Source organism: Microcaecilia unicolor, chromosome 7 (assembly GCF_901765095.1).
Source record: "Microcaecilia unicolor chromosome 7, aMicUni1.1, whole genome shotgun sequence".
NCBI lineage: Eukaryota > Metazoa > Chordata > Amphibia > Gymnophiona > Siphonopidae > Microcaecilia > Microcaecilia unicolor.
Genome location: NC_044037.1, coordinates 270,538,420 through 270,554,051, shown reverse-complemented (window position 1 = coordinate 270,554,051; position 15,632 = coordinate 270,538,420). Strand labels below are relative to the sequence as shown.

The window sequence follows — 15,632 nt, the reverse complement described above, 5'->3', positions numbered from 1 at the left end:
CTCAGACAATAAATACTACAGGAAACTAATTGAGGACCCCACACAGGATTACACAAAACAGCTGAAAGACCTTATCAAAACATTTCCTACACAAGCGCAACCTCACCTGAAGAAACTCATACCAAATCAACCTTCCGTAGGCACATTTTACATGCTACCCAAGATCCACAAACTGGGAAACCCTGGCAGACCAATCATATCAGGTATTGGCACACTCACGGAAGAAATATCTGGATTCATAGAGGGAATTCTGAAACCTCTCGTACACAAAACTAACAGCTTCATACAAGACACCACAGACTTTCTGAATAAATTGAAAAATATCAAGCAACTACCACCTAACACCCTTCTGGTCACGATGGATGTAGAATCACTATACAGCAACATTCCACATGCGGATGGCATAGCTGCATGTGGAAGACTCCTAAAAAAAATCCACACTGGACCATCAATACTCTCCAGAAACTATTACAAAATTAATCAAATTCATTTAACTCACAACTACTTCCACTTTAACAATGATATCTATCTGCAAATAATGGGCACTGCGATGGGCACCAGGACAGCACCCCAATATGCCAACCTTTTTATGGCTGAGCTGGAAGAGACATTTCTGAATACACACCAGACCAAACCTCTAAAATACTACCGGTACATCGATGACATTTTTATGATTTGGATGGAGGGTGAAGAAACACTGAAACAATTTTATTCTGCATTCAATACATACCATCCTACAATCAGATTCAAAATTGACTACTCCCCAGAAAAAGTCAATTTTTTGGACACCACGGTCTCAATCAGTGATGGCTGTATACAAACATCTGTATACAAGAAACCCACAGACAGATGTAGCTATCTCCACAACTCCAGCTTCCATCCTTCACATACAAAAAGATCCATCATTTACAGCCAAGCCACAAGATACCACCGTATCTGCTCTGACCCAGGGGACAGAGACAGACACCTTAAAACCCTGACTGAATCCTTCAAACAGAAGGGCTACAACCCCAAAATAATCTCCAAGAATATTGCCTCCTCCCTCAAAACACCCAGGGAGAATCTGCTACAGTACAAAAAGAAAAAATCCACAGACAGAATCCCGCTTGTAGTGACATACAATCCAGAGCTGGAAAACTGAGGAAAATCATAAGAGATCTACAACCTATACTCCAGGAGGATGAATTACTGAAAGAGATATTCCCATCCCCACCAGTACTGGCCTTCCGACAGCCACCCAATTTAAAACACAAGCTAATCAGAAGTAAACTTCCTTCACAGACTGAAAAGGAACAGAAGGGCACACTTCCCTGTAATTTATCCAGTTGCAAACTATGCCAAAATATTTCACAGGACCCCAAAGTCATCCACAAAGGAAAGACATTCAACATAAAGGGATCTTTCACTTGCTCATCTTCCAATGTGGTATATATCATTCAGTGTAAAAAATGTAATGAAGGATGCTATATTGGAGAAACAGGCCAGATGCTTAAGACAAGATTCAATTTACATAGACATCATATAAACAATGCTGGTGCCAGCAGGGTTCCCACGCCTGTTGGGCAACATTTCACAGGACCAGGACACTGCACCAGTGACTTCACAGTGAGAATCCTCAAAGGTAACTTTAAAACCATACAAGACGTAAGACCTTTGAAGTCAGAATGATTGAATATTTCAACACCCAACAGAAAGGACTTAACAAGGACCTGGGGTTCCTAGCCCACTATAAACCATAAGCTGTATGTCTCTGTTGATCACCCTCCCCTCACCTGTCCACACCCACCCTGTTAGAATACCAATGATATACTTTGATGTCCCCCATGCATACTTCCTACCCACCCCCATCCTCCCACCCTGTCAGACTGTCATAGCAATGCTTGAATGTTTTTCACTTATATACACTGTCAGCTAGCACATTTGCTTATTTCCGATCTGACGAAGAAGGGCAACCTTCGAAAGCTAATCAAGAAATGTATTAAGTTATGTCCAATAAAAAAGGTATCATCTTATTTTCTTTTCCATGTTTTATTTTGTTTGATTTCTATTGATAACCTTAAGAGTGGACTAACACGGCTACCACACTCCTCTACAGCAGAATTGATATATTGGCTTGTGGTCAGCTGCATTTTCCTGGAGTTAGGGAAAACATTTTCCACTAATATTTTTCCTCTTGAATTGTATTTATTTATTTATTTTTAAAGCTTGGATCCTTCCATTATTGAGGGCTTGAGAATGGTTAATAAATTTCCTTTTTATTTAAAAGAGTGTTATTCTTATTTCTAGTTTGAACAACATCAAACTAAGAAATAAGTTTTCTGTAGAAGTGGATACTTGCTATGTAAAACTTTAATTTTCAATAAAAATAAAATAAAAGTCCATGTTCTAGGCTGGAGATTTCTTGGCCAGTTCTGGTTTTTGAACTTACATCTCGCAACATTGTGGGATTTCTAGTGTCTGGTCCTGCCAATTGAAATCATAAAGAATGGTGATGGGGTAGTCAGAAATCCAGGATTCTCCCCAAATCTCCAGCCTGTATCAGGGTAATTGGCATCTGTGAACGTGAATTAGCAAAACCATCTGGTCTACTACTCCGTCTGCACCAAGATCATAGATGTGCTTTTCTGAAGTGCTTCATTTATAAAATGGCTTTCAGATTCTGCTGTACAGAATAAAATTGTTACGTTCAAGAGTGCTGCACTTATAACACATTATGCTAATGAATGTGATGGCAAAATATTTACACATCAATTAACACAAATGTCATCTTATCAAGAATATAAACTTTCTAATTTAACCTTTCATGTGTCTAATCTAGAAAGAGGACTGAGAAATGGACATACCTTTTGAGTAAGCAATGCTTGAACCACCTGGTTGGCTACCTTAAAGAAATCAGATAAAATCATCACATTAGTAAAATGCGTTCACCTTTCTCTACCACCCTAACCATCTTGACAGGTACAACAGGCATCCCTGAGCTGCTCTGAGGCAAAGACTAGAAGAGAAATATTCCAAGAATTGAACCTTTGAAGTCCCCACCCCCCCTCCTGAATAATAGGTGAGCTCTTTCTCCTTTTTCCTTTTACCCACAAATCTTGGATAGATCTAAACACCCTCTAACTACCATGGAAAATTTATTTTTGTTACATTTGTACCCCATGCTTTCCCACTCATGGCAGGCTCAATGCGGTTTACATGGGGCAATGGAGGGTTAAGTGACTTGCCCAGAGTCACAAGGAGCTGCCTGTGCCTGAAGTGAGAATTGAACTCAGTTCCTCAGGACCTCAAAGTCCACCACCCTAACCCTAGGGCTACTCTTCCACTGTTGCTACTATTTGAGATTCTACATGGAATGTTGCTATTACACTAGCAAACATTCCATGTAGAAGTCGGCCCTTGCAGATCACCAATGTGGCCGCGCAGGCTTCAGCCTTGTACATGGAATGTTCTAGTGGAATAGCAACTTCCATGTAGAATCTCCAATAGTAGCAACATTCCATGTAGAATCTCCAATAGTATCCATTTTATTTTGTGTTAATTTGTACCCGCGCTTTCCCACTCATGGCAGCTCAATGCGGCTTACATGGGGCAATGGAGGGTTAAGTGACTTGCCCAGAGTCACAAGGAGCTGCCTGTGCCTGAAGTGGGAATTGAACTCAGTTCCTCAATCCCCAGGACCAAAGTCCACCACCTAAACACTAGGCCACTCCTCCACTGATGAGCTGATCTGGAACTTCTACATGGAAGTTACCAGAGCTACAGATGACCCTGGCCCAGATTAGGAGTGAGTGTGTGTGTGTGCGCGCGTGTACAAGGAAGAGGCAAGGGAGGTAAAAGGTGGAAAGAGGAAAGGAAATATGTGCTGAATTCATCCACAATTTCCCCCGGATTCTATATAGCATGACCGAAATTGCACATGCAAATCTGGTCATATTCTGGATTTGTGCACGCAATTTAAGGATCCTTTACAAAGGCACGCTGAAAAAAATGGCTTGCGGTAGTGTTGGCGTGGGATTTGGGCAAGCGCCGATCCTTTTTTTTAGCGCACCTGTAAAAAAGGCCTTTTCTAAAAACATTTTTTGCTGAAATGGACGTGCGGTAAAATGAAATTGGCCGCGCGTCCATTTTAGTCTGATACCTTACCGCCAGCCATTGACCTAGCGGTAAAGACTCATGCGGTAACCAGGCGGTAATGACCTAGCGTGCCAAAGCCACTTAGCACACATCTGTACGTGCCCGGAAATAAAAAATATTTTTCAGACGCGCATATCGGACGTGCACCAAAAATGAAATTACCCACAAGAGCCATGCGGTAGTCGGGCAGTAACTCCATTTTGGCGCATGTTTGGGCGCCAAGTAGACACGCGGCTTAGTAAAAGGCACCCTTAATTTACTTAACAAGCCAATCCGCACCGATAATTGCCACTTAAGCAATTATTGACAGTATTTGGCATTAATTAGAATTTATGTGCACAACTTGCTAGGGTATTATGTAAAGTGGTGCATGTTAATTCTAATGTGCACTGCCAAACAGGGTCATGGCCATAAACATGGAATGGGCAGGCCGTGGACTTTCTGAAAAACTATGCGCAGGGTTATAGAATACATCTGCTCTGCGCCTATCCCAACCATTTACACTTGGTGTAAATGGCTGCACCTAGAGTTAGGCACAGGCAAGGCCGCTATGTGTATTTTATAAACCCACTAGGCGTATTCTAGAACTGCTCCTAAATCTAGGCACGGTTGACAGAATACGCCTAGGCAGAAATATTTCAGCGCCAATTTTGTTGCACCATATGTAGAATGTAGTCCTTTATGTTTTAAAAATTAGTGGACTACATTTTGGCAAACTGACTGAACCATTCCTACTTTGCACAGGGATTCAGTCCGGAAGGGCATGTATGCAAACAAACCATTGCGACAGACAAGCTTCCATTGTCTGAGAGGTCATAAACTCCATAACTTGCCAGGTTTCCATTAACAGTTGCTTTAATGAGCAGGGGATCATATTAGTGCCCCCAAGGTAGGATTGACCTGTGGTGGGCTGTAGATCACAAGCATGTTGGAACCCAAACATAAATACACTAGTAAAAAAGCCCGTTTCTGATGCAAATGAAACGGGGGCTAGCAATGTTTTCTTCTGTGTGCATGTGGGAGTGTGTGTGTCCCTGCCCTCTCTCCCCATCCCCCCTCTGAGTCCTTCACTGTTACAGAGCCAGCGATTTGATTTCGTGCTCTGCGTTTCCTTCACTGACTGTGTTACAGAGAGGGCGGGGCAGACACTCATAGGGAAACCGGATATCTCGCCCCCTTCACACTTCCGGCTGGAGGCTTCATAGAACGTTGGTGTTGCTTTATATAGAGAGATTTTAAAATTCTCTTACAAACAGATTCTCACATGGCTCTGACTGCAGAGGAATTGCATTAGAGGAAGAAGCAGCAGGTAAGAATCACTGTTTGTGACTCCCCTGCTGCCTGGAGGACAATGCTCAAGGGTGGGGAATTAGACAGACCTTCTGGGCAGTATTGGTACTGATCCTCCCTGTCCTTCCCTTCTCTTCCTCCCCACCACCCCCCTCACTTACAGATATTTGCGAAGACAAACTATGCCCTGGAGGACACTGAATTAGCACATCTGAAAGGGGCCCCTTAAATATTTCCCCCTCATTTGATACAATGCAACCATTTGGCGTGCCTAAATGTATAGAATACTAACATGTGCATGAATGAAACAGGTACATGAAATGAATGAAAGAGGACATGAAATGAGATTGAAGGGGGGCAGACTCAAGAAAAATGTCAGGAAGTATTTTTCACAGAGAGAGTAGTGGATGCTTGGAATGCCCTCCCGCGGGAGGTGGTGGAAATGGAAAACGGGTAACGGAATTCAACATGCTTGGGATAAACATAAAGGAATCCTGTTCAGAAGGAATAGATCTAAGGAGCTTAGCCGAGATTGGGTGGCAGAGCCGGTGGCGGGAGGCGGGATGGTGCTGGGCCAGACTTATACGGTCTGTGCCAGAGCCGGTGGTGGGAGGTGGGATGGTGCTGGGCAGACTTGTACTGTCTGTGCCCTGAAGGGGACGGGTACAAATCAAGGTACAGTGGTGGAAATAAGTATTTGATCCCTTGCTGATTTTGTAAGTTTGCCCACTGACAAAGACATGAGCAGCTCATAATTGAAGGGTAGGTTATTGGTAACAGTGAGAGATAGCACATCACAAATTAAATCCGGAAAATCACATTGTTGAAAGTATATGAATTTATTTTGCATTCTGCAGAGGGAAATAAGTAGTTAATCCCTCTGGCAAACAAGACCTATACTTGTGTGCAAAAACCCTTGTTGGCAAGCACAGCGGTCAGACGTCTTCTGTAGTTGATGATGAGGTTTGCACACATGTCAGGAGGAATTTTGGTCCACTCCTCTTTGCAGATCATCTCTAAATCATTAAGAGTTTCTGGGCTGTCGCTTGGCAACTCGCAGCTTCAGCTCCCTCCATAAGTTTTCATGGGATTAAGGTCTGGTGACTGGCTAGGCCACTCCATGACCCTAATGTGCTTCTTCCTGAGCCACTCCTTTGTTGCCTTGGCTGTATGTTTTGGGTCATTGGTCGTGCTGGAAGACCCAGCCACGACCCATTTTTACGGCCCCTGGCGGAGAGAAGGAGGGTTGTCACTCCGAATTGTACGGTACATGGCCACATCCATTCTCCCATTGATGCGGTGAAGTAGTCCTGTGCCCTTAGCAGAGAACACCCCCAAAACATAACATTTCCACCTCCATGCTTGACAGTGGGGACGGTGTCTTTGGGTCATAGGCAGCATTTCTCTTCCTCCAAACACGGCGAGTTGAGTTCATGCCCAAAGAGCTCAATTTTTGTCTCATCTGACCACAGCACCTTCTCCAATCACTCTCGGCATCATCCAGGTGTTCACTGGCAACTTCGACGGGCCGTCACATGTGCCTTCGGAGCAGGGGGACCTTGCGGGCACTGCAGGATTGCAATCCGTTATGTGTAATGTGTTACCAATGGTTTTCGTGGTGACAGTGGTCCCAGCTGCCTGAGATCATTGACAAGTTCCCCCTTGTAGGTTGTAGGCTGATTTCTAACCTTCCTCATGATCAAGGATACCCACGAGGTGAGATTTTGCGTGGCGCCCCAGATCTTTGTCGATTGACAGTCATTTGTACTTCTTCCATTTTCTTACTATGGCACCAAACAGTTGTCTCCTTCTCGCCCAGCGTCTTACTGATGGTTTTGTAGCCCATTCCAGCCTTGTGCAGGTGTATGATCTTGTCCTGACACCTTAGACAGCTCCTTGCTCTTGGCCATTTTGTAGAGGTTAGAGTCTGACGATTCACTGAGTCTGTGGACAGGTGTCTTCATACAGGTGACCATTGCGACAGCTGTCTGTCATGCAGGTAACGAGTTGATTTGGAGCTATCTACCTGGTCTGTAGGGGCCAGATCTCTTACTGGTTGGTGGGGGATCAAATACTTATTTCCCTCTGCAGAATGCAAATACATTCATATACTTTCCACAATGTGATTTTCCGGATTTAATTTGTGATGTGCTATCTCTCACTGTTACCAATAACCTACCCTTCAATTATGGGCTGCTCATGTCTTTGTCAGTGGGCAAAACTTACAAAAATCAGCAAGGGATCAAATACTTATTTCCACCACTGTAAGGTATACACAAAAAGTAGCACATATGAGTTTATCTTGTTGGGCAGACTGGATGACCTGCAGGTCTTTTTTCTGCCATCATCTACTATGTTATGTATGTTCACAAGTGCTAGGACAGTGCCAGCACTTTATAAGTGTGCAAAGCTCTTAGGCCGGATTCAGTAAATGACACCAACAAAATAGGTGCGGAAAAAAATCAGCACTCGGCACTATTCTAAAAATCTCACTCTGGATGAGCAATGCTTTATAGAATAGTACCTTTTGGGAATGCCCCTCCACAGCCATGCTCCCTTTGGAGTTGCGCACGAAAGGATTTGGGCTGCGGATCTTTAGAGCATTGCATGCAGCAAGATCCATGTGGAATTCTGTTCTGTGGATTAAATCTCCCTGTCTGTCCTCCTTCCTCCTCTACTGCTAATTCCAGACTCCGTTCCTTTTATCCGCTGCACCTCACGCCTGGAATAGACTTCCCGAGCTTGTACGTCTAGCCCCATCTTTGGCCGTTTTCAAATCCAGGCTGAAAGCCCACCTCTTTGACGCTGCTTTTGACTCCTAACCCCTACTCACTGCCCTGTACCCTTTTATCCTTACCTCTTAGTTGTTCTGTCTGTTTGTCTGTCCTATTTAGATTGTGAGCTCTTTGAGCAGGACTCTCTTTTCGTGTATGATGTACAGCGCTGCGTATGCCTTGTAGCGCTATAGAGTGATAAGTAGTAGTAGTGGTAAACCAAATTAGTTGCCAATTAACATCAATAATTGCTCATTAACAGCCAATTATTGTATGTTAATGGATTGTTATCTAATTATTTGCATGCGGATCTCAGGATTGTTTCACACATTTGGGTGTCATTTATAGAATCCAGGGTTAGTGCACAAATCCAAGGAGCATTCCAGGGGAAAGGCCTGGGTGGCCTCTAACATTTATCTCCCTGGACTCTATAAAAGTCGCCAAAAATTGTACATGCAAATTTAGGCATCTCCCCTATTTTGCGGGCGCAATTTATTAGAATAACGAGCCAATTAATGCCAATAATTGGCTTTCAACAAGCAATTATTGGCACTAATTAAATTAAATTGGGGCTTAATTGTGTAAAGGCATGGGATCCATGCCTATAATTACGCACGGCCCAAAAATGTGGGCACGGAAATGTAAGGGTTCATGGGACGTTTTGGGGTGGATGGGGGCGTGGCTTTGAATTACTTGTGTAATTGTAGAATAACAGTTCTCCTTGTGTAAAGTTAGACACAGGCATTTCCAACTCATTTTCATTGGTGCAAATGGCAGTGCCTAAACGTCAGTGCGTAGCTACGTGGGCCTGGACCCCCATAGATTTGGCCCTGGACCCCCCTGCTGATGACCCTCTCGACCCCCCTCCCGCCGCCAACCCGCCGTCGCCTACCTTTGCTGGCGGGAGACCCCAACCCCTGCCAGCCGAGGTCCTGTTCTTCCGGCGCAAGGCTTCATTCTGTCTCTGGTCTGACAGACTCAGAAACAGAACGAAGCCTTGCGCCGGAAGAAGAGGACCTTGGCTGGCGGGGGTTGGGGTCCCCCGCCAGCAAAGGTAAGTGATGGCGGTGGTGGGGGAGGGTTGGCAGTGGGGAGGGCGGGTCAAGAGGGTCGTTGGCGGGGGGGGGTCAAAGTTGTTGTTGGTGGTGGTGGCAGCGGCGGCGGGAGGGGGGTCGGCAATGGCGGGGGGGGCAGCGGTGCAGGGGGGGGCTAAAATGTGCCCCCTCACCTCAGACTCTGGACCCCCCTCCCGCCAAAATTTGGCTATGCCCCTGGTCTTCTTAAGTGTTAATTCTATAAACCACACTGAACTTAGGCACAGCTTATAGAATACCGCTGGAGAAGGTATTTTTCAGTGCTGATTCATTAAGCTCCATCCGCCAGATTCTATATATCGCACTTAGTGTTCCGCGCTGAAATCCAAGCATATTCTATAACAATGCACGTAACTTCATTGGCTTTACAAACCAATCAGCGTTAACGGCACTAATTGGCAATAATGATAATTTTCAACATGCATGAACCCAGCTAAGGGGCCCTTTTACCCAGCTGTGGTGGGGGGCTGTTTTCCCACATGTCAGGGGCCCTTTTTACCGCAGCAGGTAAAAAGACCCCAGGCACACATGGCCATGCGGAAAGAGAACTCTTACCACATGGCCATGCAACGGGGAGCCCTTACCGCCACCCACTGAGGTGGTGATAAGGGCTCCCATGCTAATCCAGCAGTAACCCCCGGAAAGGGCGCACGCTTAGGGCGGAACAACTGCCGGCGGTAGTCCCGAAAGAGCGAGCGGTAAGACTGCGTTAGGCTTCTAGGTGCTGGGGATATCAACTATGCGTATTCTGTATACCACGCCTAAATCTAGGCATCACTTAGGCGCCCTTTTACAAAAGTGTGTAAGGTGTCTAGGCGCACCCAATGCGCGTCAAATTGGAACGACCGCGATGCCCCAGGCGATAATTCCATTTTGACGTGCGCCCAAAACACTCAGAGGAAAAAGATTTTCTACCACGTGGCACTTAACCGGCGTAATGCGCAGTTTACACCGCGCTGGCCACTTACATCCGTTAGTCACGTGAGATCTTACTGGCTAAGTCAATGGGTGGCAGTAAGGTCTCAGGCTGAAAATGGACGTGCCTCTGGTTTTAATTTAGCCGCACTTTCCATTTTTGGCCACAAAAAAACCACCTTTTTCCAGGCACGGTGAAAAAATGGACCTGCGCGCATCCAAAACTACTACTTACTACTACTATTTTAACATTTCTCAAGCCTACACCAGCGCAGTTCACTTTTAGGTGCTCCTTAAAAGGTGACCCTTATAGAATACGCTTATTGGAAAGTTTTATTCCGCAGTGGATTTTTCCAGGCACCATATATAGAATCTACCCCTATATATAATCTAGTCCTATGTGGTGTGTCATATTAGTTGCACTCATTTACTCCAGCCACAGGACGGTGTACATGGGGAGTGGCTACATGTAGTCACACAGATGCTGACATGCTAGTATTCCATAAGAACACTTATGCACCTAATTGTTCTTCTAGAACAGTTACTTGGAGGCGTATTTTCAAAGCACATAGAACTTACAAAGTTGCATAGTAATCTAATGGAGTTTTGTAAGGCTAAATGCTTTGAAAGTGAGCTCACAGTAGATGAGGGCAGATAAAAACCTGTACGATCCATCCACTCTGCCCAACAAGATATACTCATTACATATGGTATGTGATATTTCATAGGTATACCTGGTCTTGATTTATCTTTGCCATTTCAGGGCATAGGCTGTAACATAGTAACATAGTAAATGACGGCAGAAAAAGACCTGCATGGTCCATCCAGTCTGCCCAACAAGACAAACTCATATGTGCTACTTTTTGTGTATACCCTACTTTGATTTGTACCTGTCCTCTTCAGGGCACAGACCGTATAAGTCTGCCCAGCACTATCCCCGCCTTCCCAACCACCAGCCCCGCCTCCCACCACTGGCTCTGGCACAGACCGTATAAGTCTGCCCAGCACTATCCTCGCCTCCCACCACCGGCTGGCTCTGCCACCCAATCTCGGCTAAGCTCCTTAGGGATCCATTCATAGGCTGTAGAAGTCTGCTCAGCACTGTCCTTGGTTCTAAAATTTCTGAAGTTAATGTTGAAGGCCCCTGAAAAGCTCCACTCCAGCGCGTATAAAGTGGTGTCTAATTGTGGCACCCAGTTAAACAGAATTGCCCCTAGGCACATGCCTAGTTTTCCTAAGCCTTAATCCTGCCCTGAGTGCTCTCAACCTATGCACAAATGCAAAGAGCACTCAAAGACTAGGCAAAGTTTCTCTGAAACGTTGAATCTCTAGCACAGGCATTTGAGAGTGCATTGGTTTCCTGCAAAGCACCAAAATGTTCAATGCCAGTTCAATAACAGCAGTATTTTGATAAGTAGAAAAAAAAATATCTAGTTCATTGCTTTTTTTTTAGATTTACAGGCTTGAAGTTCACATCTGCAGCTGAAGAATCTCATTCTGACATTGAATGCTTGCCCTGGTCTTTTAGATCCAGTACAGTGGAACCGATTACAGTCTGAATGTTTTCATGAAGCTTAATTGTTTCTTGATTCAGTATTGACAAAATGGTACATCTATAATGACAGCCAGCTACTATAAAGTGCTGAAGAAAATTAAATACCCACTGTCATCAGAATGTGGTTGGAGGCCATTCACACACACAGTGTGTAATTGACTTGAATCATATTACACCTCATTGATTAGTAGAACTGTATACACAACTGGGAATATTTTACATTAGGTATATATACATAGATATAGAGATATACACATGCAGCAATTATTTTCAACTGTGAATGTTTTTTAAACAGACTGAATTAAATGTATTATATTATCAGCGCAGATGATTTAACTCTTTAGAGACTACAACATTTTTTTTTCAAATAATATCAATTTTGAAGTGGGTAACTAGTGAAAAACATTCAAGTTGAAAAAATACAGGTGGCATTCAGTGCCTCACTATTGGCAGTCTGGTACTTTGGCCACAGCCCAGGGGAAACACCCCTTGAGCTCCCCCCTCCCCAAGCAAATCTCCCTTACTAAAGACTCCCCACAACAAGAACTCCGGAGCACATAGGATCCTCAGCCTAAGCATCTCTCTTAGCAAAGGACTACCAGAATAAGCCTTCAAGAGCAGAGAACCCACTCAACAATCTATGAAAAGCACTGAGGTTTGGTGCTAGGTTGTTTTCTGTCCTTCTGAGCAGAATAAAATCATTTATTGTGCAGTGAAAGAAGTGCTTGATGTTATATTACTACCCAAATGACAGGCTGATAGTCCTGTGAACAGAATTCCATATGCTCTTGCATGCTGGCAAGAGTTTTCAACATGTTGATCAAATGTGGTGAACACGTTAAGACAGCTTCCAAAATGTGCTTATGTTTTTTTCCACTGTGGGGTGAATGCTCAGTGGCCATGTACCTGAATAAAGACATACAGATAAGTTATTCATATACCTCATGCAAATATTGAGCAAGACAGGGCCGCCGAGAGACTGGGCCAGGCCCGGGACAAAGTCTGCCCCCAGGGCCCCCACCGAGATCGCCGGGCCCCCCTCCTCCGCCACCGGGGCCCTCTCTCCACCCCGGGCCCTCTGCACAGACCTTAAGCGCCTCACCTTCGAAGCACAGCAAGCAGCGGCAGACCACTCCTTCCTTTCCTTCCGTGTCCGCCCTCGCGGGTTACGTCAGGCAAGGGCGGACATGGAAGGAAGGAGTGGTTTGCCGCTGCTTGCTGCATTTTTCGAAGGTGAGGCACTTAAGTTCAATGCCAGGGAGCGATGGAAGGCGGGCGGCCAGACTGTGGCGGCGGCACCGGGGCCCCCGGAGGCTCGGGCCCGGGGAACGTTGTCCCCCTGTCCCCCCCTCTCGGCAGCCCTGGAGGCAAGATATCCTTATATTTCACTGCCTCTAAAATGCACAAAAATATATATGAATAACTTATCCATATAAATGTATCTATGCTATTTCTGAGGTTGAGATATGTGGCTAAATTCATCTGTAAAATCGGTCTGAATATCATCCCTAATGGATAAACTTAGGGCCCTCGCTTTCGGAACACTTGTAGACAAACAGATAATTTTGACTGCATATTGGACTTTTAGAGGCAAACATTTTTAAGTAAAATACTGAGGCAGTCAGTATACTACTAACCTTTCCACAGCACACGAGACATACGCATCACTGTACATATTATATGCAGGTACTTTCTCTGTCCCTAGAGGTCTCACGGTCTAAGTTTTTTGTACCTGGGGCAATGGAGGGTTAAGTGACTTGCCAAGGTCACAACTGAACCCAGGTTGCCAGGATCAAAGCCTGCTGTAACTAACCCTTAGGGCCACTATTCAGTAGGGACAGAGACAGCAAAAAAAAAAAAAAAAAAACCAAAGATAAACAAAACAAACAGGAGGTAGGAAGTTGATCTCTATGTCAAGAACAACATTAAAGGACCTTTTACCAAGCTGCTGCACTAGCGGCGGTGAACGTTTTTACTGCTTGCCAGGAACCATTTTACCACAGCAGGTAAAAAGGCCAAAAAAGAAATGGCCGTGCAGTTTGTACTTGCCGCATGGCTATTTCGGAGGGGGGGGGGGGTGGGGGAACACTTACCGCCACCCATTGAGGTGTGGTAAGGGCTCCCATGTTAACCTGACTGTAACCCGATTACAGCCCAGTAACCCCCCTGAGGAAATATTCTACGCCCTAATCATAACTGAATAGACATAGATAGGCTGGAGTGTAAATTTTAAGGGGCTTCGATGTTAGCTTCAGAACTTTTAGTACAAGAACCAGGGGCGTAGCCAGACTTCGGCGGGAGGGGGGGTCCAGAGCCTGAGGTGAAGGGGCACATTTTAGCCCCCCTTGGTGCCGCCTACCCCCCCCCCATTACTGACCCCCCCCTGCCGCCACCACCACCAACTTTGACCCCCTGCCAACGACCCTCTCGACCCCCCTCCCGCCGCCAACCCTCCCCGCCACAGACTCAGAAACAAAACGAAGGCAGAAGAGGACCTCGGCTGGCGGGGGGTTGGGGTCCCCCGCCAGCAAAGGTAGGGCGACGGCAACGGCAGGTTGGCGGCTGGAAGGGGGGTTGAGAGGGTCGTCGGCAGGGGGGTCCAGGGCCAAATCTATTGGGGCCCATGCCCCTGTGGCCCCACATAGCTACGCCACTGACAAGAACAGTGCTGGGCAGACTTCTACAGTCTGTGCCCTGAGAATGGCAATGACAAATCAAACTCAGGTATACATATAAAGTATCACATACCATGTAAAATGAAAAAATGCCCTGCTTTCCCTCTCCTCCATGTGCATGTTTGTTTTTAGTGAAATTAGACATGCGTGAGCTTCATGCATGCTCACTATCGCTAAATCAAGAATGCGCACTGGGGCGAGAAAGCAAGGCAGGCAGCGCGGCACAAATATCGCCACAGGAAAGCTTCTGCTGGCGGGGCTTGGGGATCCCTGCCAGCCCAGGTATATGAGGTTACAGCGGGCGTCGAGAGCGGCAGGGAGGCAGGGCAAAATGTGCCTCCTAGCTTTGGGCTTATGCCCTCTCCCAAATCAAGGTCTGGCTATGCCTCTGAGGCATCTTAAAGGTGCTTTTACTAGGTACCCTCTTATAAAATACATCCTTGGTGGTTTTGAAATAGAATGCAGGAGAAAAGAATTGCCCTTGTACGGGATGACAGGGAGGGGGAGGAGTTACAAAGGGGATAAAGGCTGGAATTATGCCCATAAGGGGGTCTGTGGTTGCCTGATGGCCACCTGCTGAGAGACCAGGAGGAGAAAAGGGGAATCCTAAGTGAGGAGTGTGATCACTGGCTATAAAAGAGGGTTTTGGCTCCTGAGAGTGGCAACCGGGAGACTGTGTGTGCTACGGGTGGGTAGAGGAGAGATCCAGCTCAGGAGCAGGGGATTGGAGCCAGGGAGATCTCAGTCCTGAGACCAGGGTGGATCCAGGGAGGGGTCACCACTGGCAGAGGGTCAGACCAGAGGATGGTCTGAACCCACAGAGTTTGAGTCTGTATAGAAAAGGAGGAGAAGCAGCCAAAGGGAAGAACACTGCCCAAGGGATAGGCATGAACAGGAGAATTGTATATATGTACATATTCCGTATTGGGAACTTGCTCTTGTAAATAAATCTGAGGGGAGAAGTGGTAAGGGAGATCCCGTGATGAGCAACAGAAGAACTGGAACAGAGTTTGCATTTACCTGGAGTTGGATCACACAAGACTGTTTGATGTTGCTGCTGTCGCCAAAGTTGGAAAATAAAAGTTTGAGTTCTTGCATAGACTCTGGATGACAGGGACCGAGAGGCAAGAGTGAATTGATCCCCGAGAACATGAGTGTCTCCCAAACCCCAGGATCTTTATTCCGGACCATTGAC

General features: G+C 45.8%; 1 protein-coding gene across 1 annotated transcript in view; it reads right to left on the bottom strand.

Moving 5' to 3' along the window:
- The window catches only part of NCKAP5 (NCK associated protein 5), an 898,061-nt gene that overhangs the window by 225,430 nt on the left and 656,999 nt on the right, over positions 1–15,632 (bottom strand). The window contains exon 8 of the mRNA XM_030209965.1: positions 2,844–2,882. Coding sequence (XP_030065825.1) covers positions 2,844–2,882 — 39 coding nt within the window. The remainder of the gene's footprint in view (positions 1–2,843; positions 2,883–15,632) is intronic.